General features: G+C 35.7%; 1 protein-coding gene across 21 annotated transcripts in view; it reads left to right on the top strand.

Annotated features, from left to right (window-relative positions):
* LOC141404308 (uncharacterized) overlaps positions 1–25767 on the top strand; it is a 1008861-nt gene that overhangs the window by 765748 nt on the left and 217346 nt on the right. For 14 of the 21 annotated variants that reach the window (XM_073987780.1, XM_073987779.1, XM_073987787.1 and 11 more), the window contains one exon: positions 9803–9862. The exons of the other annotated variants lie outside the window; for them this stretch is intronic. In XM_073987780.1, coding sequence (XP_073843881.1) covers positions 9803–9862 — 60 coding nt within the window. The remainder of the gene's footprint in view (positions 1–9802; positions 9863–25767) is intronic. 21 annotated transcript variants of the gene reach the window in all.

The raw sequence follows: 25767 nt of genomic DNA on the forward strand, positions 1-25767 counted from the left end.
GGGTTCAGACCGGTATATATCCCTATTTCTGTTGGAGATATCGTGAAATATTTAGCGGGTGAAATGGACCAAAAACATAATTTTTATCCAATTTTGTAACGGCTCTGTAGGTCGCAATAATAGTCCGATCATCACGAAATTTTAAATATGGTAAGAGTATATGACACAGAAGTAGCTTGCAATTTGAGATGCCGATCAGATAATATTTAGAGGGTTAAATGGACCAGAACTTTTATGTGAAAATTGTGAAAAATTTTAATATACAGCTTATATCTTTGTTCCTGAAAGAAACATTCTTCTCTCGTGAGTTATATTTGGAGGACGATCCCTTGACCTTTGCACTGATGTCGATTACGTTGATGTACGTGATCAGATAACAGATTTACATCTTAATAAAGGGTGTTTTTTTAAGCCCGGTAGAACTTGAAATTGTAAAAAATAACACAAAAAATTAAATTGTAATCAAAATTTTTTTTATTCGAAAGATCAATACGTGACATTAACATTTGAAAATGATTTCGGGCATATGGGCACCGCGGCTGTTCTTGACGAAGTGCATTCTGGACGTCCAATTTTTTGCCAATTTTTTCGAGCACTGCTGGCCGTATGTCACGAATAACACGAACAATGCTGGCCTCCAAGGCATCAATTGTTGCTGGTTTATCAGCATAAACCAGTGACTTAACAGGAAATAATCGAGAGGTGTCAAATCGCACGATCTTGGAGGCCAATTGACAGGTCCACTTCTCGAAATCAACTTATCGCCAAATTTTGATTTCAATAAGTCGATGGTTGCGTTCGCCGTATGGCACGTAGCGCCATCCTGTTGAAACCACATCTCCTCCGGATCAATGTCATCCATATTTTCAAACAAAAAATCATTGGTCATGGTGCGGTAACGATCTCGATTGACCTAACGCGAGCTCCGGCCTCATTTTTGAAGAAATAAGGTCCGATGATGCCACCAGCGTGAAAACCGCACCATACGGTGCATTTTTCTGGATGTAATGGAGTCTGTAGGGTCTCTTGTGGATTTGTCTTACTCCATATGCGGCAATTTTGCTTATTAAAAACCCGTTAAGCCAAAAATGTGCCTCATCGCTGAACACAATTTTGCGATATAAGTTGCGCGAATCGACGACTGATTTTCAAAGTAAATTTGGATAATTTCGTAGCGTTGTTCAAGCGTGAGTCTATTCATGATGATTTGTCAGAGTATACTGAAACAAATAAAAAAAAGTTTCATCAAAATTTAATTTTTTGTGTTACTTTTTACAATTTAAAGTTCTATCTAGCTTAAAAAAACACCCTTTATATCCAGTTTTTGCTTGTATTGTAGTAATTAATACTCTAGAGGTCGCAATTATAGCTCAATAGTCAAGAAATTTTGCACGAGGTAAGAGTTTAGGTAGAAAAAAATGACTATAATTTTGCATGATGATCTGATATTATTTAGCGGGTGACATTGACCATTACTTTTGTATGAAAAATATACAAATTTTAGGTTTGGTCCATATTTTAATTCCTGTAGGGCATATACCGGCAAAATAGCCTACATATGGAATAATAACTTTTCCCTGATGCAAATTGCAATAATGTGTCTGCTAGATAACGGGCCTACTGCCTAATATATAATGGGTTTTGTGTAAAGAACCACAATTTCCTCCCATGCTACAAATTGTCTCTATCATGACAGAGAAATTTTCAGTTCAGTTGTCAAATTGGATTTTTTATACAAATATTGCAATATGGGGTGACCTCGCCACCTATTTTATACCTCAGGATTTAGGGTAAAGGGGATACAAACAAAATGCAACCAAATATGTGTCTCATGGAAATATCGGTTTTAGACCCCAAGTATGTTTGGACGAAATTCGTTTCAGAAAATTTGGGTTCTATTTAGCCCTGTACGGACAGGGCTCTCTTAATGTCTAGCTGGCTGGTGCGCTCGATAACTCTCGAACGGATCTACCGATTAAAACCAAATTTTATACTTCGTAATATTTTGCACAAACTTTGTTTAAGTTCGAATGTAGGCTATGTCGGTCCACACCTCACCCGAGAAAGTTCAAAATTGTTTTCGAAAAATTGTGTGAACGAAAACTGGCGGAGTGAGCAATCGATTTTCTCCAAATTTTCCATATATTATAACTCCTTACAGATATAGATCGGATAAGACTATATCGGTCCACACCTTAGGGTACCTCCCACACCAAATTCGGAAAAGAAAAAATTAAGAGTCCTCTCGAATCGTTTTGATTTTATTTTTCAGCAGATTGTATTTGCGGTGCAAATCCGCAAGATAACTCTCAAGGGGATTTTCTGATTGGTCGAAACTTTACACATCGTATTATTTCATCCAGTCATGTATCAGGTTGGAATATGGGTTATATATCGGTCCGTCATTCGAGTACATCCCACACAAAATTTGGGAAAAGATAAGAAGGTTCTTTTCTCGTTCTTATTCTGGTCCCTTTTCCGGGGTAAGTCATACTTCCTAAGTTAATAGTCCAGAAGTTCCAAAAACCGATTCCGACTAAAATTACAAATCTGAAAAAATAATTCTCAATCTTTTCCAAAACTCAGAAGTTAGCTTACTGCAGATACCACGTATTTTGAAGCAAACTCGTGTTACAAAATAAGGGTATATCACCGTTATCGTAGCTGAATTATACTATCTTCTTTGGTGTGTAATTGAATATGAATAATTTTGGGATTTATAAACTTGTTTGCATGCAAAATTTTTGAATTTCTATTCATTGTTAGTTATTTCTACCGGTATAAAATATATTTTTGATATAACAATATATGCCCACAATGAACGATTTTCGAAACATATGTGAGGTACAAGTACACAATTTTTGGACGATAAATCTTCAATAAACTCGCAATTTTCCCAATTATCAAATATACCAAATTGCATTGTATATATATTTATTTATTTTAGGTTATTCCGAAAAGATACCTGATATTCAAAGACAATTTGAAGTTGTAGCAGGAGGGGCTAATCAATGTGAATTTTCCAATTTTCGAATATTTTTTAGATATGTACAATTTATATATTTTTCCACAAACATCACAGTAAAGACAAAGGAGGATTTTCCTTTATCAATGGATTCATATTAAGTTATTGATATTTGACCTAGTTTTTATCGCCGAGTCCGAACGGCGTGTCCTAAGTTGCCACTTGTAGAGACGTTTTTCATGGCTGAAATACTCAGGAAATATCGCCAACATTACTAAGGGACATTTTGCGACTGTTGCCACTTGTAGAGCGTTTTTCATGGCTGAAATACTCAGGAAATATCGCGAACATTACTAAGGGGCATTTTGCGACCGTTGACAATTTTATGGGAATCGAACTTGGACATTTAGCGTGCAAGGCGGTTGAACATAGCCAATTCCTACAGGTTGTGGTGTTGGGTATCAAATGGTCGGCCCGACCATACTTTGCATACTTGTTTTTACTAACTTGATTCGATAAGATAAAGGAAAAAATTGTTATCGTAGTAGAAAGTAGTAGCTCCTTGCAGGTTCTGGAACATAGCAAAAATTCATATAAAAACTTAAAAAATGTCGATTTGTGTAAAAAATATGTAATTAATATAGGAAACGGTATAGAAAAAAAACACACAAATTTTTATCGTTTTGTTTCTCACTAAATTCATCATCATATGAGCCGCCCAGTGCACACATCAATTAACTCCATAAAATGAAAAGTTGAGAAAAGCGATGATATAAAGTATGATTGTCATTGTATGTACATATATCTGTATATTTGCCATTGTTTACTTGTAATTTAAAGGTTACAAGAAAGTTGTTTTTAATATAAAAAGTTATGACTATATCAATCTTAAATTTAAGATTTTTCAAAAACCAAATTTCTTTTGCAATTCTATTTGAAAATATGAAAAAGAAATGTTTGCGAGCATCTACCTTTTTTGATATAGAGGTTAAGGAAAAAACTAGCTTCAAGTCCGTTCGCCTTCAAAAATAGGCCGATGTGCGCAAAAGTTATGACGGGGTTTATTCTCATATAAGGAAAAAATATTTAAACATGTACAAAATATTTGAGTGTTTTCCAACTATTTCGCTAAAATCCCATGCAATAATTAATGTATTCTGCTAAAGCTTCCTTAAGTAATATGGTTTAGCATCGCGGAAGCAAGGATGCTTACTGTGATAATTTATAAGGATAAGAATTTGAGTGTAATATTGAAATTACAATCATTCAAAAAATGTGAAAATTAAAAAGCCTGTTATTGGCGAATTAGTTAAAGTTGGTTGACGCGCATCCAATTTTGGATACAGCGAATCAATCTCTTTCAATATCTTTGCACATTTCGATGTTTCACTCAACGGCCATTGTGTGCCGTCAGTTGCATCTCACAATGAAAAGCCTATTATTCACGAGTTAGTTAAAATCAGTTGATGCGCATCCGCTTATGGATATAGCGAATCAGCCTCTTTCAATATCTATGCAGTTGCACCAAACAATGTAAAGAACCTTAAAGAGAAATTGTTTCTGCATGACCTTTTTTAATAATTAAATGGAAAGAACATTATTTTAGGCATTAATAGGCAAAAGTTCATTCATGTTTGCTACTGGAAATTACTTTTGAGAACAAAAAGGTAAAAAGTCATAACCCTAACGTACAAACCTTATAGGGTCTCCGACGAATATATCTATGCGTTTCAAACGGAAAGACATAGTTAATTATACCCTCCATATTATGGTGGAGGGTAGAAAATTAGAACGATACACATTTGTTTGGGTCCCTGAATTGAATGAAAATTATCCGGAATTCCATGAAAAAATCTTCCTCTGATGAGACCCATCTCCACCTCGATGCCATCTGGAGCTCGGAAAACTCAAGAGTTATTGATTAGAATCCTCTCCATCCTCAACGTGTGATTGTTTGGTGCGGTTTATGGTGCGGCGGGGTCATTGGACCTTTTGGTTTACGGAATGGCGTGCACTATCAAGATATGAGTAATGATATTTATATACGCCCAGTGCACACATCAATTAACTCCATAAAATGAAAAGTTGAGAAAAGCGATGATATAAAGTATGCTTGTCATTGTATGTACATATATCTGCGGCGGGGTCATTGGACCTTTTGGTTTACGGAATGGCGTGCACTATCAAGAGATGAGTAATGATATTTTTATACCCTCCACCATAGGATGAGGGTATATTAAGTTTGTCATTCGGTTTATAACAACTCGATATTCTTGATAAACGTGCAATTCTACATCGATATAGCCACGTGCGCCCGTCTGTCCGCCTGTGGAAATCACTGAAGCGTCCACGTTTTGATATAGCCCCCATAGGACGATATCTCCCGATTTTCGGTATTTTGAAGGTTTTGGCCTCTGAAGAGAGAGATGGCTGAAATTTGGTATTTAGTCTTCGTTGGGGGTATAAAACTTTCCCCCAGAAATTTGTAGGTATAAGTCCACACCATCATATAGCCCCCATAGGACGGTACCTTCCGATTTTTGGTATTTTGAAGGTTGTGGCCACATTAATCCACCGAAATGGCTGGAATTTGTGGTGGAGAGTATAAAAAGTTCGTCCCGACCGAACTTAAAGCTTTTCCTACTTGTTTTGATTGCTCTTGGATTCAAGACCTCAAAGATGGAATTCGTGACGCTATCGAGGACATAGACCGCCCTATGTTCAACATGAACTTTGTTTGTTGAGATGTGTTCATATTATTTTGTATTACATTTCTTTAACAAATAAAATGGTCACATAAAACAAAAATCGATGACACAGGACAGTCACTTTGCGATTTGGTTTTGCAAAACTTCATTAAAACAAGTAAAAAAGTATCAGTCAGCCTTGCCAACAGAGATATACCCTCAGCCTGTGTATATTGAAACAATTTTTTCCCAAAAAAACACATGTATTTAGGGGTTTTTAAAAATATTGGGCATTTGAGCCGACAAAAATGTTCATTAGGATTAGAGATCAAAAGTTTTGCGGAGGAAATACTAAAAGGAATGGATCTACATTGACCATTATGGAAGTGGATCTCCAGCCACTACATATGGTGCCATAGGGGGTTTTTACAACCTTCGGGCTGTTTTCTCAAGAAGTATGGACTTGCCCCTGAAACATCTTTTATCATCGTAATTGAGGCAGCGAATGTAAGTTGCTTCAACAAAAATAAAAGTGATTCAATAGCAGGTCTTAAAGTGAACTTATCCAAAATTTTGTGTGGGAGGTACGGGATGGAGTGGACAAATATAGTCCATATTCGAACCTGATCTATATCTGGTAGATATTATGAGAATGTGTAAAGTATGGACCGAATCGGACACTCCCATCAAGAGTAATCGTGCCCACAATTTTTCCGAATATTTTGGAACTTTTGTGGTACCTGAAGGAGTGAACCGATATGGCTTATCTACGAACTTAAACTAAGTTTGGAAACCATATTACGAAGGCCAAATTTTGGCCGGAACCGGCATTCCCGTTCGAGAATTATCTTGCGCTTCCACCCATAAATATGGTGTCATAGGGTTTGTTTTTCAACTTTCAGGCTATTTTTTCAGGAAGTGTGGACTTGCCCCTGAGGAAACTTGTACCTTCGTATAGGGGACAGTGAATACAAGATGGTGCAACAAAAACCAAGGCGATTCGAGAGCAGGTCCTAAACTGAACTTTTCCGAAATTTTGTGTGGGAGGTACTCGAAGGAGTTTACCGATTGAGTCCATATTGGAACCTCATCTAAGTCTGGTAGAAATTTCATAATGTGCAAAGTATGGACCAAATCGGTTACTCCCTTCAAGAGTTATCGTACGCACAAATTTTCCGAACATTTTCGAACTTCTGTGGGGGAGGCATCGGAGGGAGTGGACCGATATAATCCATCTTTGAACTTGAACTAAGTTTGGACAAAATATTACGAAAGCCAAATTTTGGACCGAATCGGCAGATCCGTTCGGGAGTTATCTTGCGCTGCAACCACTACACACGGTGTCATATGGTTTTTTGTAACTTTCAGGCTATTTTCTCTGGAAGTATGGACTTGCCCCTAATGAAACTTACAGCGTCGTATAGAGGACAGCGAATACAACTTGCGTAAACAAAAATCAAAGCGATTCGAGACCAGGTCCTAAACTGAACTTTTCCGAAATTTTGTGTGGGAGGTACCCGAAGGAGTGGACCGATTGAGTCTATATTGGAACCTAATCTAAGTTTGGTAGAAATTACACGATGTGCAAAGTATGGACCAAATCGGTTATTCCCTACAAGAGTTATCGTGCGCACAAGTTTTGCGACAATTTTTGAACATTTGTGGGGGAGGTACCTGAAGGAGTGGACCTATATGGCCCATCTTCGAACTTAAATCGAATCTGGACAAAATACTTCGATACCCAAAATTTGAACCGAATCGATTGATCCGTTCGAGAGTTATCGTGCGCACCAGCCAGACAGACCGACAGACAGACAGACGGACGGACATCGCTAGATCTACTCAAAATTGTCTGAAACGGATATCGTACAAACATACTTGGGGTCTAAAACCATTATTTCGATGAGGCACATTTGTGGTCGTATCAAAGTGTAAATACCCTCTTTAGCCTAAAGGCTGAGGATATAAAGATACGAGGGCAGTTCGGAAACTTCTTAGCCTTGAACAAAAAGCGCGGTATAAACAGAAAAAATTTAAGTGTCTTGAAACTTCCATCTCTGTTATGAACACATGTTAAATTTTGTTTCGATCTGGCAACTCCTTCATATAGAAACAGGTGTTCAAAAAGACGCATCCGCAATTTTTTTACAATGGAAAAATTAGAAATGCGTGCTGTCATTAAATATTTACATAAAAAAGGTTTATCGGGGCAAGAAATTCATAATGATATGGTGGATGTGTTAGGTGAAAGTGCTCCTTCATATGCAACAGTAAAAAATTGGGTTGCTGAATTTAAACGTGGTCGTACGAGCATTGAAGATGAACCACGTAGTGGACGTCCAAAAACAGCAACAACAACAGAAATTGTAGCCAAAGTGCATGATATGGTATTAAATGATCGACGAATAAAAGTACGTGAAATTGCTAATATCATGGGCATCTCAAATGATCGAGTCCATTTAATTTTGCATGAAGAACTACAGATGAAAAAGCTTTCTGCAAGATGGATGCCGCATTTGTTAACAATCGATCAAAAACGCATAAGAATGAACATTTCTCAAGCTTGTTTGGATCGTTTTAAGCGAAATAAAATGGATTTTAAGCGTCGTTTCATTACTGTTTATGAGACATGGATCCACTACTATACTCCAGAGACAAAAGAACAATCCAAACAATCATTGGTAGGCTAAGAAGTTTCCGAACCGCTCTCGTATGGTCCTGTAAGAGTGCTCGTGGTGTCCATTTGGCAATTTATTATGAAATAAACATCTTTTTTGTTTCTGATATTATACTCTATATTCAGAAGAACGCAACCGTTTCAGTGCGTGGGTGTGGTCAATTTAACTCTCAAACGTTGTCAATTTAACTTTCGTCCATAAGAGTGAAGTTGGGAGCTAGCACCATATTTATCTGCATCATTTCGTTGTTGGATGTTCAACCGTGGGCTTTAAGTTAAATGTTACGGTTAGACATGTGGCGCTCGTAAAATATATATTTACATATCTCCTTCCGCTTGTATTTTGTCGGTGCAAAGACTACTAAACGAATACTTTTGATATACCAATGATTGCAGCCCGATTTCTTATTCAACTCAATGATAAGGGACCTCCTCTTTCGACGAGTCTGAAAGGCTTGCCTAATCACATCCCATGTACAGGTAATTTACATGGCTGAAAAGTGCTCAGGGGATGTTTTCTAGTAAGATCTTCGAACCAAGACATTCAACGTGCAATGCAGGCATATCCCACAATAGCCCACACACCACGGCTATTAGACAATGGATATTCCCCTTTCACATTAATCCGTATTAATGTCATCTAAAACAATTTTGAAGTCATGAATAGGAAAGCGGGCCAATCCTGGCGCTCATAAAATTGATATGTATCATTGCCCTTGTCATTGGCCGGTGCATGAACGAGGGTACATATTATTGTCAAGATTTTAGATTTTATTCGTATTTTCGCTAGTCCACTACTTACTTACAGTTTTGAGTTATGACTAGAATAATTATGTTCTTACGGCTCTATGATACATTATTCAATAACTAAAACTATTTTTTTGTAGAAGTTTCCTACCACATTTCATTCAATCCATTAAAAAATCTTTAACAAGGGCATGTCGCAAAAGCCATAGGATTAACTACTTATTTTGCTGACTTTTAGTGGCCAATAAATACATATGTACAAATTCTGGCGACATGCCCTATTTCAAATAATGTGTTAATCACGAGATTTTTAATGAGCTTTTTCCTGGGTAATATGCTCAGCAATGACTTCCATACCTCAGACATTAATCCTTCTTTTGACATATAAACTTTTTATATATTTAATGCTAGTTGTTTTCCTATATGTGTATAAGAACGCAAATGGTAATTAGGGCATCGCGACCACTTTAAGAAAATCACTTGACAATGCTAACAAATGTATTTTTTATTTTCGGCTACATTTAATTAGCCAATATAATTTTGTAATAGAATTTACTGTTGTTCCTACTTGTAGTAATTTATTTATATTAATTTTTTCTCCCTCACAAAACACGAATCATTTATTTTTTCACTTACTTTATACTTAAAATGAATTTAAAAAACACACGAACACAATGCACAATCCACATTCCAAAAAAACAACACTCCCAAAAACTATCACTTTAGATGAACTCAAAGCATTGCGTGAACTTCAAGATTTGAGAGATCGCCCGGATAAAAGTTCCGGTAAAGAAATACATTTTTGTATTTTTTTTTAATTCTTGTTCTGTTGCATTTACAATTTTAATGTGCACAATCTTCTTGTTATTTAGAGTTTTTATCATCTCTTTGTTGCAATATTTTGTTGTAGAATTTTTCGCTGTAGTACTTTATTGCATTCCATTCATTGTGTTCAATACGTTTTGTATTTTTTTCTTTAATTTTTTTCTTTTTTATCTCCTTTGACGATTGCCTTCAATTGGTATCACTTCCTTTAGTCCAATTGTGTGTTGACATTTTTGCAAAAAAAAAAAAAAAAAAAAATATTTGGCACTGCACAACGTTATGGATGGACTTGTTAGCTTCATGTTGGAGAATCATAAATTTTTGACATTGTTGGCGTTTTTATTGTTGGACTGCAGAATTTTACATCTTTGTGTTTATTTCAGCTTGAGTCCATATTTTGTTGTAATTCAATTGTTTGAATAACAACAAAATATTTTAAAGTGGATATGAAATTGATTAGTTGCGGGCGTAGGGTAGGGAATACTATAGTTTCAGTTGTCACCAAACAACTTCATCAGTTCCCTTATTCGCCGACTCTGTATCGATAAACAGGTCAATAAAGCCATCTAGCAAATTAAATAAAATGAGAAATTTGCTGTATGGCCCTATCGATACAGAGTCGGCGAAAAAGGGAACTGATGAAGTTGTTTGGTGACAACTGAAACTATAGTATTCCCTACCCTTCGCCGGCAACTAATCAATTTCATATCCACTTTAAAATATTTTGTTGTTATTCAAACAATTGAATTACAAAAAAAATGGACTCAAGCTGAAATAAACACAAAGATGTAAAATTCTGCAGTCCAACAATAAAAAACGCCAACAACAATAATAGGCATCAGCACGGCCTTGTTGACCAATGTGTAATGCAAAAACAACTTTCTTGTTGTTTTTACCCCCGCTTATTGAAGCAACACTCCTATGTTCGTATTCTTTGCGAAGCAAAGACGACATAAAAACAGTGGTGGATATGAAATTCTTTAGTTCGACTCAAATTGTAGGGTAAACAGCTTTAGGGCCATACAGCAAATTTCTCATTTTATTTAATTTGCTAGATGGCTTTATTGACCTGTTTATCGATACAGAGTCGGCGAAAAAGGGAACTGATGAAGTTGTTTGGTGACAACTGAAACTATAGTATTCCCTACCCTTCGCCCGCAACTAATCAATTTCATATCCACTTTAAAATATTTTGTTGTTATTCAAACAATTGAATTACAACAAAATATGGACTCAAGCTGAAATAAACACAAAGATGATTTTTGACATTTCTAAATAGTTTTCAAACCGTTTCAATAACTTCATCGCAGTTTTGTTGACCTTCCAATGGAATGGCAAAACTTGAGAATCTCTTAATTTATTGGCAGGACCACGTTTGTATACACTCTACGAAAGTACGGAGGGTGTATTTAGGTTTTTCGTTTGTAGCGCATTGAAATAATCATTTGGAACCCTATAAAGTATATACGTTTTTGGTCTGGGCAAAATTCTGAGTCGATCTATGCATGGTCCCTTATGGTAATCACTGCAGAACAATTGTGATAGGACGCCGGATTTCAGGTATTTTGGAGTTTTTAGGTACATTTTCTGAGAGAATTATATATAATTTTACATTTAGGCTTTTCCATCAAAAATTGTGGAATAGTTGCCACCTCTAAGGTATTTTAAGGTTTTTACTACGTTTAAGACCGAATAAGCTGTAATTTGTTCATGTATTTTAATGTTTAAAGCTACATTTCTAGCAGAAATAGCTGTAATTTTGCATATGGAATTCGAAGAGGTCACAAAACTTCTCCACCAAAAAATGTGGACATAGGCTCATTTTTTGATATAGCCTTAAATGACGGTATCGACAGATTTGTAGCTTTAAGCTACATTTTCCGATTGAGTTAACGAAATTTTACATTTACCCAGCAAAAAAAATCATTACCAAATAATGGGTTTTTATAATAATTTTTGGTTGTCGTATCCAAAAAAAAACCCTACTGACCAATTATTTTAACAAGGGCGTGTCGCAGTGAATAATTTGTTATTTCATAACCACTAGAATAACTAGTTATTTTCGGTCACTAGAAGTAGAAAAATATGGTAAACAACATACATGATGTTCTATTTTTGCTATTTCAATATATATTTTGACTGGACTATCATATTGTTATTTTATTTCGCTCTCTTCTGGATTTGATCATGAGAACTTCTGATTTGTAGTCAAAAACACTACACACTCTACCACGCGTACGAACATTAAGGGTTGTTTAAACGCTTATATGTGCACCACCAACTGTTCTTTGTTTTGTTCACAAAAAACCGAATGTCGAAGATCAGCTTTGAACACACCGTCCTCACCTCTTGTTTACATCATTTTGTAATTGGTTACACAATGACTAACGTATCCGAATTTTTGCTGGGTAAGGTTCGAAGAAAATTTGGTACTTAGTCTTCGTTGGGGGAATAAAACTTTCCCCCAGAAACTTGTCGGCACAGGTCCACGCCTTAGTATGGCCCCCATAAAACGGAACCTCCCTATTTCCTGTATTTTGAAGGTTGTGAACTCAATATATCACCGAAATGGCTGATATTTCTTAATTTGTCTTCATTTCGATAAGAAATTTGTCGGTATATTTTTCGATTTTCGGTATTTTCAAGGTTTTAGCCTCATTGTCGCACCGAATTGGCTGAAATTTGCTTGGGGGTAAAGGTCTACGCCTCCATATGGCCCCCATAGAACGGTACCTTCCCAGTTTCGGTATTTTGAAGGTTGTGGCCTCAATATTCCACCGGAATGAAACTTGGTATTTGGTCTTCATTTGGGGTATTAAACGTTCGATATGAAATCTGTCCACGCCTTCATATAGCCCCCATAGAACGGTACCACCCTATTTTAGATATTTTGAAGGTTTTAGTCTCTTTATCACACCGAAATGGCTGAAATTTGGTACTTAGTCTTTGTTGAGGTAAAAGCCTTTTTGACAGAAAGTCGTCGGTATAGGTCTACGTTTCGATATAGCCCCATAGAACAGTACCTCCCGATTTTCGTAAATCTGAAGGTTGTGACGTCACCGTCCACCAAAAGACTGAAATTTGTTATTTATTCTTCCATGGGGTTATAAAATATTTCTGAAGAGAATTATCAATATAGGTCCGCGGGTTATTATATCGCCCATTTGAAGTTTAACCACATTGTTTTACCGAACTTGCTGAAATTTGGTTTTTATTCTTTTTCATAAACGAAAGGAAACTAATTGTTCGGCCTGTCCGAACTTAACGCCGGTACTTCTTGTTTTTATTTAGAACAGTTCAAGAATAGTTTCGGTATTTTTACTTGGGGTTCTGATTACAAAGATATGATTGTTTTCGTATTTCCATATTTCCTGAGTTAATGACCCAAAAGTTCTGAAAGCTCTGATGGTTGCAATTAAAATGACTGATGATCACGATAAATTACGAATTTGGTCGAAACTTTGCAAATCTTAATGTTTCGTCCAAACGTACGTGAACAAATCCCACAATTTTGTATTAGTAGCTTGACTTAGGAATTTTAATTGAAAATAAGTTTAACACGTTATCCGTATTAAAATGTTGCTATGCATTCAAAATGCACCGACTTTTGGCCGGTTTGAAACCATTCTCAAGTCGGACTGGAAGATAACAATATAGTTACTATGCCATTTAGTTAAACATAGAATCGGACTATAGTGTTTTAGAAGTCTCACTTTGTCTCCTCGAGGATGTTCGTGAGAAAAAGTTATTCTTATTCATTTATTTTCGTTTTTCTTTATTTGCCCAATGTTCAATATTCACTCATTTCTTGAGTAAGAATTTCGATTTCAATTAGTTTTTACAATCATTCAATCGTGTTCCGACAAGTTTGTTTTGTAAGCAAGTTTTATTACAAATAATTTTTCTTTTATTTTCAATAATTTGTCTTATATTTTCTTCGTTTTCTTTGTTGTCAATTGTTATGAAGAGAAATCGAATAGATGATGGTGGTGGGACAAAAGGGCAATCTGTATTCCGCTCGTCCTCATTTTCTTTTACTGTTATGTAGAGTCATTTTTGACGTAATTTTTATTCACTTCAGTGCACTCACGTTTCTAATTTATTTCATTGAATGCATTTTCTTTGTTTTTTGTTGTAGTTGCTGTTATTATTATTATTTCTTGAATCCAGTGAAGGAAATACACAAACAACCAAAATTATTCAGATTTCACTGGACCATCCCCACTAAAAGTTATGTTATTTCTTTATTCCTTTCATTCCTTTGATGTCAGAAAATGGTTTGGTTTGCCTGAAATGGTGGATGCCGCATTGAAATTATGTTGATGCTTTCGCATGTTAATGAGTTTCGGTTTTTATAGATTATAGTTGATGAAGTGTTTTTGTTTTCACTTTTGCTTACCAATTTCGAGTATTTTTTATTTGTGAAAAATTTCATTGAAAAGCCATTGAAAATGTTATTAACGAATTTGCTGGTCCATACTACCTCATGCTACGTGTCTTTATTTAAATTTGCTTTTAGTAAATGTGAACACGTTCCTTTTGAGTGGTTATTTACATTAAAATAAATATTTACAAAAATTTAATTTTAAATGTAATAAAATTGTCCTGTAATAGCAATGAAAGAACACTTGCTTATTAATGACTATTTCATTTAAATATTGAAAAAGTTAAAGATGGGAATTTATTGTCAACAAAAGAGTATGTGATAAGCTGTTAGAGAAATAAAACCAACAATAATTCACTGATGATGACTATCGATGATAGACGAAATATTGGAAAATACATCAACATTAAAAAAAACGTTGTTTTTATTTTCACTGACCTTAAGCCAAATGAACATAAGAGGTAGATAGCGATCAAAGGTCAACAATAATTATATAAAAACATTGAAAAAGGTCACGCCCAAGGGCACTTTGAAATTATATAAATTTCTGGGAAAAATATGTGTTTTTTTCTTTTTTATACCCCCTGGAAGTATTGAACCTCTGGGAACCATAAATATCAAAAAGACTTTTAATCTTTGGCGAAAACATAGGCCAATGTTGAAAATTTTGGGTGGAAAGTTTTATGGTCACTGGGAACCTCAAGTTCCTCCAAAAATTATAGACATAGCCCCCAATTAACGCTATCGCTCGACTTCGGGTATTTTAAAGTTTTTTTTTACCTTTTCAGTCCAAATTGGATGTAATTTGGCATTTAGAGTTTATGGTGGTCCAAAGACTTCAAGTACTGCATATAGTTCCAATAGTTCCTTGTCCAGAACAGTTCCTTGGGACTAGTTCGTTTCTGAACTACACAACTGTAGTGGTAACCACAAATTGTGGACGTTGCTACTTTCTTAATATGAAGAAAAAGATTTATGTAATTATTTATAAAAATTTACCTTTGATCCCAAAGAATTTTGTTTCAGGGCATTATTTATAACGGCAAAGCCAATGTCTCTCCACCAGAACTCAGCATAGTGGGAATTTATGTTATTTCAATGTCTGGTCTAATTCTTTAATAACACAAACAAGACAAAACTTCCATTGACCAAGCAATAGTAGCTTTTATACGCTCCACCATACTATGGGGGTATATTAAGTTTGTCATTCCGTTAGTAACTACTCGAAATAATAATTTTAGACCCTACCAACTATATATATTCTTCATCAGCGTGCAATTGTATATCGATATAGCCATTCCCGTCCCTCTGTGAAAATCACTCTAGCGTTCGTAGGTGGATGAAATTTTGGTAAAATCTGTTGTATGTAAGTAGGATTTTTGGTATTGAAAACGGGCTACGTAGGTCTACGTTTAGGTATAACCCCCATACAAAGTGACACGTCGACGTTTAAAGACATTTTTAAGATATTTGTCCCATTTGACCACCGAATTGGTTGTAAGTTGGTATTTTGTGTCTAAGGAGGCTAAAAAACATTTCTAAAAAAATGGTTTATATAGGTCCACATTTTGGTATAGCCCCCATATAACGCTCCATGTATAGTGCGCGTCACTTTGAGATATTTTGATGGTATTAGTACCATTTGACCACAGAATCAGTAGTAATTTGGTATTTTGTGTTTCCAAAGGCAAAGAAACATTTCTAGCAGAAAATGTCTATATAGGTCTACGTTTTAATATAACTCCCATAAGACGGTATCTCCCGATTTTCAGTATTTTGAAGGTTTTCCCTCATTATTTCACCGAAGTGGCTGAAATTTTGTATTTAGTATTTTTCGGTGTATTTGATACAAAACTTTCCACCTGAAATTTGTCGGTATAGGTGCACGCATTCATATAAATTTGGTGGAAGATTAAAGCTGGGGGTTAACAACTTTCCACCTGAAATTAGTCGACATAGATCGACGTCCTGATATAGCCCCCATACAGCGGTACCTCCCGATTTCCCGTATTTTGAAAGTTCGCCTCACATAGCCCCATAGAACCGTACCTATCGGTTTTCGGTACTTTGAAAGTTGTGGCATCAATATACCACCGTTTTGACTGAAATTTGGCAGTCTACATGGGGGTATAAAATATTGCAGAGAAATATCAGTATAAGTCCATGTCTTCAAACAGCCCCCATAGAAGCGTACTTCCCGATTTTCGGTATATTGAAACTTGTGCCAGCAATATCCCATCGAAACTGCTGAAATTTAATATTTAGTCTCCTTTGGTGGTATAGATCTTTCTACTAGAAATGTTTCGATATTGTCCCATGTTTATATATAGCCACCATAGAAAAATCCCTCGGTATTTTGAAAATTTTCGCAACATTATTCAACTGGAATAACTAAAATTGGGTATTTAGTCTTTGCTGGAGTTACAAAACTTTCCTCCAGAAATTTATCGGTACTGGTCAACGTTTTATACAGCCTCCATGTTCGTTAACTATCCAAGTCCAGAATACCCAGGTTTAGGTCCAGCCGCTATTGCCCAATTTTATGTATTTCGCTCAATTCGGATAATTGTATATATTGGTCCATATTTTGGAAAGAATAACGATGGCGGCCATGTGAGATGTTTTGAAGGGAGTATTATCAGTTGGGATATATGTACTGCTCCTGCAATAATAAACGAAATTAAACCAATTATTCCTGCAATACAGTTCGTGGTAGAGGGTATTAATCGTTCGGCCTGGCCGAACTTAACTCCTTTCCTACTTCTTTCGCACTATTTCTTAAAATTCAAAGCATAATAATTTATTTCGGTGCCAAACTTTATATTCAGCTGGACTTATCGGTCGACCTGATAAAGACCTTGGTAGAATAATTACATTTTACTCTTAAAAACATTTTTCTTTTTGCAAATTCCAAATTAGCATGGCGATTTATTTAATTGTCTCTCATTTCTTATATGGTTGTATTCGTCTTATTTGTATGCAAGAAAGAAATCTGTTTTTTTTAAGAGATTGAAATTGAATTTCTTCGGCAGCCAAAGAAGACAATTGTCTTCAGACATTAACATTTTTATTTTTTCGATTATTGTAACATTTTCATTCAATTTTTAGTTATTTTCTTATATGTTTTTCTTCTCTCTAAGAATTCAGCAACACAGTCCAAACAAATCGTTTCAAGCTTTTTCACCCACTCTAAGTAGTAGTAGTAGGATTTTTCGACAAAAAATATATGAATTCTATGTTGGCAAAATACCGTTACAAAGAATTCAACATAATCATTATCCTTATTGATTTGTCGCTTCTCTTAATCTTTTTCTTGCAATGTTCTTTTTTTATTAAGCTTAACGTCATAGTCTTTGTCTATGTGTAACAAAATCATTTTCAACGAAAACATAAAACGAACAACAGACTAAAATCCTAAGAAGAATAGGGAATAGACAAATAATATAACAAAGTCAAAACAGCAAAGGAACGGAATTCAACGAATAGTTGAATTTAATTAAGAAGTTTTTCGCTTTGTTTTTGTCTCTGCATTTACTAATTAATATTGGCAGATACATTTGAAATAAAGTCCAGAAATTACAGTCCAATCCACATAATGTGAAGAATTCGAACCAGTGAAATAGCGGGTGATCTATGTAGAGGTACTCACGTGTGAGTGTGAGTCGTGTGCTATCTCGTTGTTTTTGTTTAGTATTAGGTGGCATTTCATGATGGAAAAACTTAAGCTTGAACAAAGTTTACACATTGTTCAACTTTATTACGAAAATTCACGCTCTTTTAGGTATGTGTTTCTAGCCAAATTTTGTTCAGCGAGAGCGCTCATTTCTGTCCTAATGGGTATGTAAACAAGGAAAGTAGCCGCATTTGGGTTAAGAAAAACCTAAAAAGGATGTCGGTGAGTATGTTCCCTTCAATGGCGAATAGACTCGTGACATCATAGCATAATTTCAACGTCTGGAAATGAAGCTCCTAATCTCGGTGGCATTTTGGTTTCAACAGGAATCAGTCAATGGATTTATTAATAGATCACTTCGATGAGCAGACAATTTTCGAAATGGTCAAACGAGTTATCGAAATTTGGACTCTAGGGACATAACGTCTATGACGTAGATGCGGTCAATATTTGATAGACATAAACATTAAGTAATTTATACCAAGGAATGTTCTTTCACATGATAATAAACGTTTCCCATTCGATTTAAATATCCTAGGTTTTTATCTTTAAAAAATGGGAACCTCGAAATAAATCAGCCTTTATAATCGTAATGCGAAGGTTGTTTCAAAAGGTTTTAGAATTTTCTGCAAAACATTTTCTACCCACAGAGAAGTTGTTTAGTTTTAAAACTGCTAACATGTCAAAAATAATCCCGATTGGAAAAAAAATGTATTCTTTGTTCATAAAACTGATATTGTTTATTTTCAACACTGTACGAAAAGAAAAAAGAGAATAATACATACATACGGTACGTATTTAGCAAGTAAGGTCGGAGCTAAAATCGACCGGTCCGAACTTTCTACATATTCTACCACAATATTAGTGAAGTAAAACGAAATGAAAGTATATGAAATAATAAGGAACATTAGATTTATGAAAATACTCACCAAGACATGGTTTATTATTCCCAGGAGGACTAACAGCCGCTTCAGTAAAAAAAAATCTTTTAAAACCCTCACTTCGGGAGCTATTTTATTGTACCTTACAAAAATGGAATTATATTTACAATTTTCCCCAATAAATCGGCAATACCGAATTACAGCAATTTCGGGTCGAATATTTGACTTAAACTTCAAAGAACCTTAAATCATGTGGTTATTTTTTGGCCACTTACCTAACAAATTAAATAACTACTTACTTATTTCGTGCGGCATGCCCTTGTTAAAAGAATGGGTTAGTAGGGGGCTTTGTAATGAGTATTTTTTCTGGGTTATATGATGTGTTTACCGAAAGATGCACCCATACTGTCTGTTTTTGGCAAAGTTCGGACGGGCTGAACTTTTCATACTATCTACCGCGAACTGTATTGAAGTGAATAGGAACAATTAGCTTCATCAATTTATATTGCTAAATTCTGCGCTTTTTACCCACAGAGAGTGGGATTAGGAGCGGTGTCGTCGCTCTTCTTTCAAATCAAAACAAGTAAAAAAGCATTAAGTTCGGCCGGGCCGAACTTTTCATACCCTCCACCATAAAATATTCTGAACTAAAATGGAATAATTAGTTTTCATTCCTGTCCCCAACTTTAAGTGGGTACATTAAAATGTCAGATAATGTACATAAAATGCTTCATTCGGGAGGCCATTTTTTATGGTGCCTATATCTATGTCAGTTGACAATTTTTGGTGGGCTAGAAATTGGGTGCCACCGTGGTGCAATGGTATGCACACCCGCCTTGCACACATAAGGTCTTGGGTTCGATTCCCCTGCCAGGCAACATCAAAAAACTTTTCAACGGTGGCAAAATACCCTCAGTAATGTTGGCGACATTTCCTGAGTATTTCAGCCATGTAAAACTTCTCTACAAAAGTGGTGTCTTAGACACGCCGTTCGGACTCGGCGATAAACTGTAGGTCCCATATCATTGAGCTAATATTAATCGGGGTGCACTCATTGATATGAGAGAAGTCTCCCTTGTCCCTATGGGATGTTGTGGAACAATTATATATTCTAGAAATTGGGAGGTACCATTATATAGGGGTTATAATAAAACATGGGCCTATGTTGACAGTTTTTGATGGGAGCCTTTAATGTCAAATAACGCCTAATTCGGTTAAAAATTTTAGCTATCATCCTCAAAATACCAAAAATCGGTACATAACGTGGGAACTTCAAATGTCATCAGTTCGTCCAAAAAATAAAGCTAAGGTACGGAAAATCGGGAGGTTTGTTTTGGGGCTATACCAAAACATGGACCTACGTTCGGTTAAACATTTTTAGTAAAATCCTCAAAGTACCGAAAATCGGGAAGTATCGTTATATTGGGGCTATGTTGAAAATTGTTGATGCAGATGTGTGGTGACCACTACAACCTTCAAATGTCAAATTACAGTTAGTTCTGTTAAAAATTGTAGCTAAAATTGCCAAATTACTGTAAATTGGGAGGTACCGTTACATGGGAGCTATATCCGAACATGGACCTATGTTGACAATTTTTGATGGAGAGGTGCTGTGACCACTAAGAACTTCAAATGTCAAATTACTGCTAGTTCAGTTTAACATTGTAGCTAAAATCATCAAATTATTGAAAATCGGGAGGTACCGTTATATGGGGGCTTTCTTGACAATTTTTGGTGAAGAGGTGTGGTGACCACCAAGAATTTCAAATGTCAAATGTTCAAATTACAGATAATTCGGTTAAAACTTGTTGGTAAAATTTTCAAAATACCGAAAATCGGGAGGTACCCTATACCAAAACATGGACCTATGTTCATAATTTTTTCGAATATAGGTTTTTTGGTCACTAAGAACCCTAAATATCAAATTATAGCTAATTCGGTCTAGAAATGTGACTTAAAACGCCAAAATACCTGAAATCGGGCGCTAACGTTATATGGGGGCTATTCCAAAACATGGACCTATTTCCACTAGTTATATAAGTTTATTGACATTTAAGAACCCCAAATGTCAATTTATAGCTAAATCGGTCTGAAAATGTAGATAAAAACGTCAAAATGCCGTTAGTCGGGGATACCGTTATATGGGGGCTATACCAAAACGTGGACCTATGTCCACAACTTTTGTTATAAAGGTTAATTGACATTTAAGAACCCTAAATGACTAATTATAGCTACATCGGTCTGAAAATGTATCTAAAACGTCAAAATACCGTAAATCGGGGGGTACCGTTATATGGGGCTATACCAAAACGTGGACCTACATATGTCCACAAGTTTTGTTATAAAGGTTAAATGACATTTAAGAACCCTAAATGTCAAATTTTAGCTACATCGGTCTGAAAATATATCTAAAACGTCAAAATACCGTAAATCAGGGGGTACCGTTATATGGGGGCTATACCAAAACGTGGTCCAATGTCCACAACTTTTGTTATATAAGTTTATTGATACTTAAGAACACTAAATGTCAAATTATAGCTAAATCGGTCTGAAAATGTAGCTAAAAGCGTCAAAATACCGTAAATCGGGGGGTACCGTTATATGGGGGCTATACCAAAATGTGGTCCTATGTTCACAACTTTTGTTATATACGTTTATTGATACTTAAGAACCCTAAATGTCAAATTATAGCTAAATCGGTCTGAAAATGTAGCTAAAAGCGTCAAAATACCGTAAATCGGGGGGTACCGTTATATGGGGGCTATACCAAAACGTGGACCTATGTTCACAACTTTTGTTATATAAGTTTATTGATACTTAAGAACCCTAAATGCTAAATTATAGCTAAATCGGTCTGAAAATGTAGCTAAAAACGTCAAAATACCGTAAATCGGGGGGTACCGTTATATGGGGGCTATACCAAAACGTAGACCTATGTTCACAACTTTTGTTATATAAGTTTATTGATACTTAAGAACCCTAAATGTCAAATTATAGCTAAATCGGTCTGAAAATGTAGCTAAAAACGTCAAAATACCGTAAATCGGGGGTACCGTTATATGGGGGCTATACCAAAACGTGGATCGATATAGCCCATCATCGAACTTGACCTGCCTGCAAACAAAAGACGCATCTTCCAAAAATCTATCTCCATTTTTGTGGATGCTAGAGTGATTACCACAGACGGACGGACGGACGGACGGACGTGCACAGATCGACTCAGAATTTTACCCTGATCAAGAATATATATATACTTTATAGGGTCGCAAATGAGTATTTCAATGCGTTACAAACGGAAAAACAAACTTAATATACACTCCATACTATGGTGGAGGGTATAAAAAAAAATCCTCTAATAGAGAAACACTGGCACGGTTGTATGTTTTGTTTTTGCTATAATAAACAGACCAACAACAAGTTTGTTATGATGCCTTCGTTGTAATTTTTGTCTTGTTTGCAAACACTTTCATTGGGGCTGCTAAGGAGAAACTTCCCATTGAGATTTTTTCTTTGGTCTCTCTTATATTTCGAGTCGTCGATTGATGTTTGGGTATACAAAGTTCTCGGTTGATGAAGTTATTGTGGCTGGAATTGAGCTTTTGCAACATCTGGCGACACAGACTACCAAATTACATCAATCTCGGTTAGAAAATTTGACAAAAAAAGCCTCGAAATACATAAAATCGGCCGGACCCGGTTTATGGGGGCTAGACCAGAAACCCGGATACATATGTATAGTTTTTTGCGAATAAGTTGCCTATCTTCTGGGAACACAAAATTCGGTAGAAAAATATGACTAAATTCTCCAAAAAATGTTCAATCTTATTTTGCACCCCTAGCGAAGACTAAATACGACGGCTAAATGCCAAATTTTGGGCATTTCGGTTAAAACACCGAACTGCAGCAATGGACCATACGTACATGTCAACTTATACCTATATTGAGACAACAACCTTCAAAGTAACGATAATCGGAAGGTAACGCAACGAAGGGCCATATGAATATGTGGACCTATACAGAATAATTTCAGGTGGAAAGTGTATATACCCGAGGATACTAAATGTTAAATTTCTGAAATTTCAGCCAAAAAATATCTCCTGGAATGTTTTTAACCTCCAACGAACATAAATGCCAAAATGCAGCCATTTTGGTTGCATATTAAAGCCACAGCCTTCAAAATACCGAACATCTCGAGCTATTGCAGCAATGGGCTATAGGTGACAAGCTGTATACACCCGACGAACACTTAATGTCAAATTTCAGCAATTTCAAAGATATTGAGGCCACGACCTTAAATCGAGAGGTACCGTTCTGTGAGGGTTATAAAAAGACCTATACCCAAACATTTTTCGTTGATTATTTTTAACCTCCAAGGAATCTAAACGTCAAATATCAGCTATTTCGGTGTGATATTAAGGTCACAACCTTTAAAATGCCGAAATATTGCAAGCTGCATCTTGATGTCAACAGACAGTAGGACGGACAGCTGCTGATCAAGAATATATGTGTATACTTTGAAGGATCTCCGACGAATATTTCGATGTGTTACAAACGGAATAACAAATTTAATTATACCCTCCATATCATGCTGAAGTTTATAAAAGTACCACTTTACCATGATTTCTGTTGTAAAAAACAATTATCACCGCTTCGGTATAGACCCTTTATAACAACTGTACCGCTTGATTTAAAGTACCCTGACGTTTTAGCTCAATTTTTGGATTGAATTAGCTATAGTTTGGTATTTAAAATTTCTCCACCAACATTTTTGGTTTACGTTTAGGTATAGCCCCTATATAACAGTACCGTCCGATTTCCGATATTTTGACGTTTTTAGCTCCATACTCAGACCGAATAGTCTATAAATGGTTATTAAAGCTTGAATTGGCCAAAAACCTTCTACACTAAAAATTGTGGGCATTGGAATAACCCTCATATAACGGTGTCGCCTGTTCTAATCAATGTAGCGTCCACAATTAGAAAACAATATTTTTGCACCCGATATTATTTATTCGATAGGCAGATCAAGTTCGAACATGGGTTATATCGGTCCGCGTTCAGGTATAGTCTCTATACAATAATACATACCTAATTTTAGGTCTTTTTAGGATTTTATATTCATTTTAGTCCGAACTACCTGTAACTTGACATTTGAGGTACCCGGTCGCCACAGAATAACTCCACCAAAATTTGTCAAAATTCATGTAGCCCCCATATTACGGTTTACAGAACTATGTGTAATTTGAAATTTGAGGTTACCAGTTTGCACGTTCTTAGACATTTATTGTTGACAGTGGTGAAATTAAGGACATGCACCCATGTTTTGGTATAGCCCCCGTATAACTGTACCGGCCGATTTCAGGAATTTTTGAGTAACGTTGCCGTTAGGAATAGCCCCCATATTCTGAAACGTGGACCTATGCTCACAATTTTAAGTGAAGAAGCTTTTTGAGCACTCTGAATTCCAAATTGTATCCAATTTCGAAAATTTTGAGAATAACACAAAAATATAATGATGTTATACACAAAAAAAAATTACTGTATTTCAGGAAGAGTGTTCATAAGGTCTGGCCAAGAATCAAATTTTTCATTTCAAGAACGCCTTTCATAAAGCAAAAAAAATACTTGTTTTTCTGAGAGATTACGAAACAATTTTGCCGAGTTTTTGTTTTGTTTTTATTGACTAACAGCCACCACACACCACCAAAAGAAGCAGAAATAAATTTTGCTGCTTTTTATTATTTATTAATTCTTTTATTTTGTATTGTTGTAACTTACCGTTTTTATACCCTCCACCATAGGATGGGGGTATATTAAGTTTGTCACTACGTTTGTAACTACTCGAAATAATCATTGTAGACCCCACACAGTATATATATTCTTGATCAGCGTGCAATTCTACATCGATATAGCCATGTCCGTCCGTCTGTCCGTCTGTGGAAATCACTCTAGCGTCCGAACGCATTGACGTAGGTTGATGAAATTTTGGGAAAATATGTTATATTTACGTAGGACTTTTGGTATTGAAAGCGGGCTATGTTGGTACACGCTTTCGTATAGCCCCCATACAAAATGACGCGTGACGCGTCGTCGTTTTAAGGAATTTTTAAGATATTTGGCCCATTTTACCACCGAATTGGTTGAATTTTGGTACTTTGTATCTCCAGAGGTCAAATAATATTTCTACCAAAGTTGGGTTATATAGGTCCACGTTTTGGTATAGCCCCCCTATAAGGCCCCATATAAAGTACGCGTCATTTTAATATATTTTGAATGTATTAGAACATAATTTGTTTCTTGTTAATTATAATAACAGCAATATGTTTGCATCCATAACAAGTAATTTGTATACAAAAAATAATAAAAGTGATTTCGAACTACATCTTTGTTTGTAGCCAAAGAAGTAGTTGAATCATATGTTGTTGTGATTTATTCACTACAAAGAACTAATGCAAAATGTGTGCTTAAGAAGTAAATTAGACAGTATCCTCACTGCACCATGGCCTTGTAAAAATCATGACTTCTTTCACGTAAAAAGATGTAGTCCGAAATCACTTGCACTCATGATTTAACTACTTCTTTGGCTACAAACATTTTGCTGGGTATGTAGCATAGAAATAAAATTCCATAAATTGCAAATTGGGATACCCTTAACGTCCTTTAAAGCCCCATTAATCGTGACGATTCCATAAAGCATTGCGCCCGGTAGCGATATTAAAAAAATGGAAAAATGGGATGTATTACTAACAAATGCGATATCCCGATATTTGGCCACCTATGCCAACCTACTTTACATCATTGTAAAGATCGGATTTTCGACTTTCATAGCCAGGATTTGCTTTTGGAAGGTGCTCGTAAACAAAGCTGTGATATTCGTCATTAAAATCGTAAAAATTAAAAGATGGGTTTCATTAGCGACTATTGCGAT

Source organism: Musca autumnalis, unplaced genomic scaffold, assembly GCF_047663935.1.
Source record: "Musca autumnalis isolate F117 unplaced genomic scaffold, ASM4766393v1 scaffold_4, whole genome shotgun sequence".
In the NCBI taxonomy this organism is placed as follows: Eukaryota; Metazoa; Arthropoda; class Insecta; order Diptera; family Muscidae; genus Musca; species Musca autumnalis.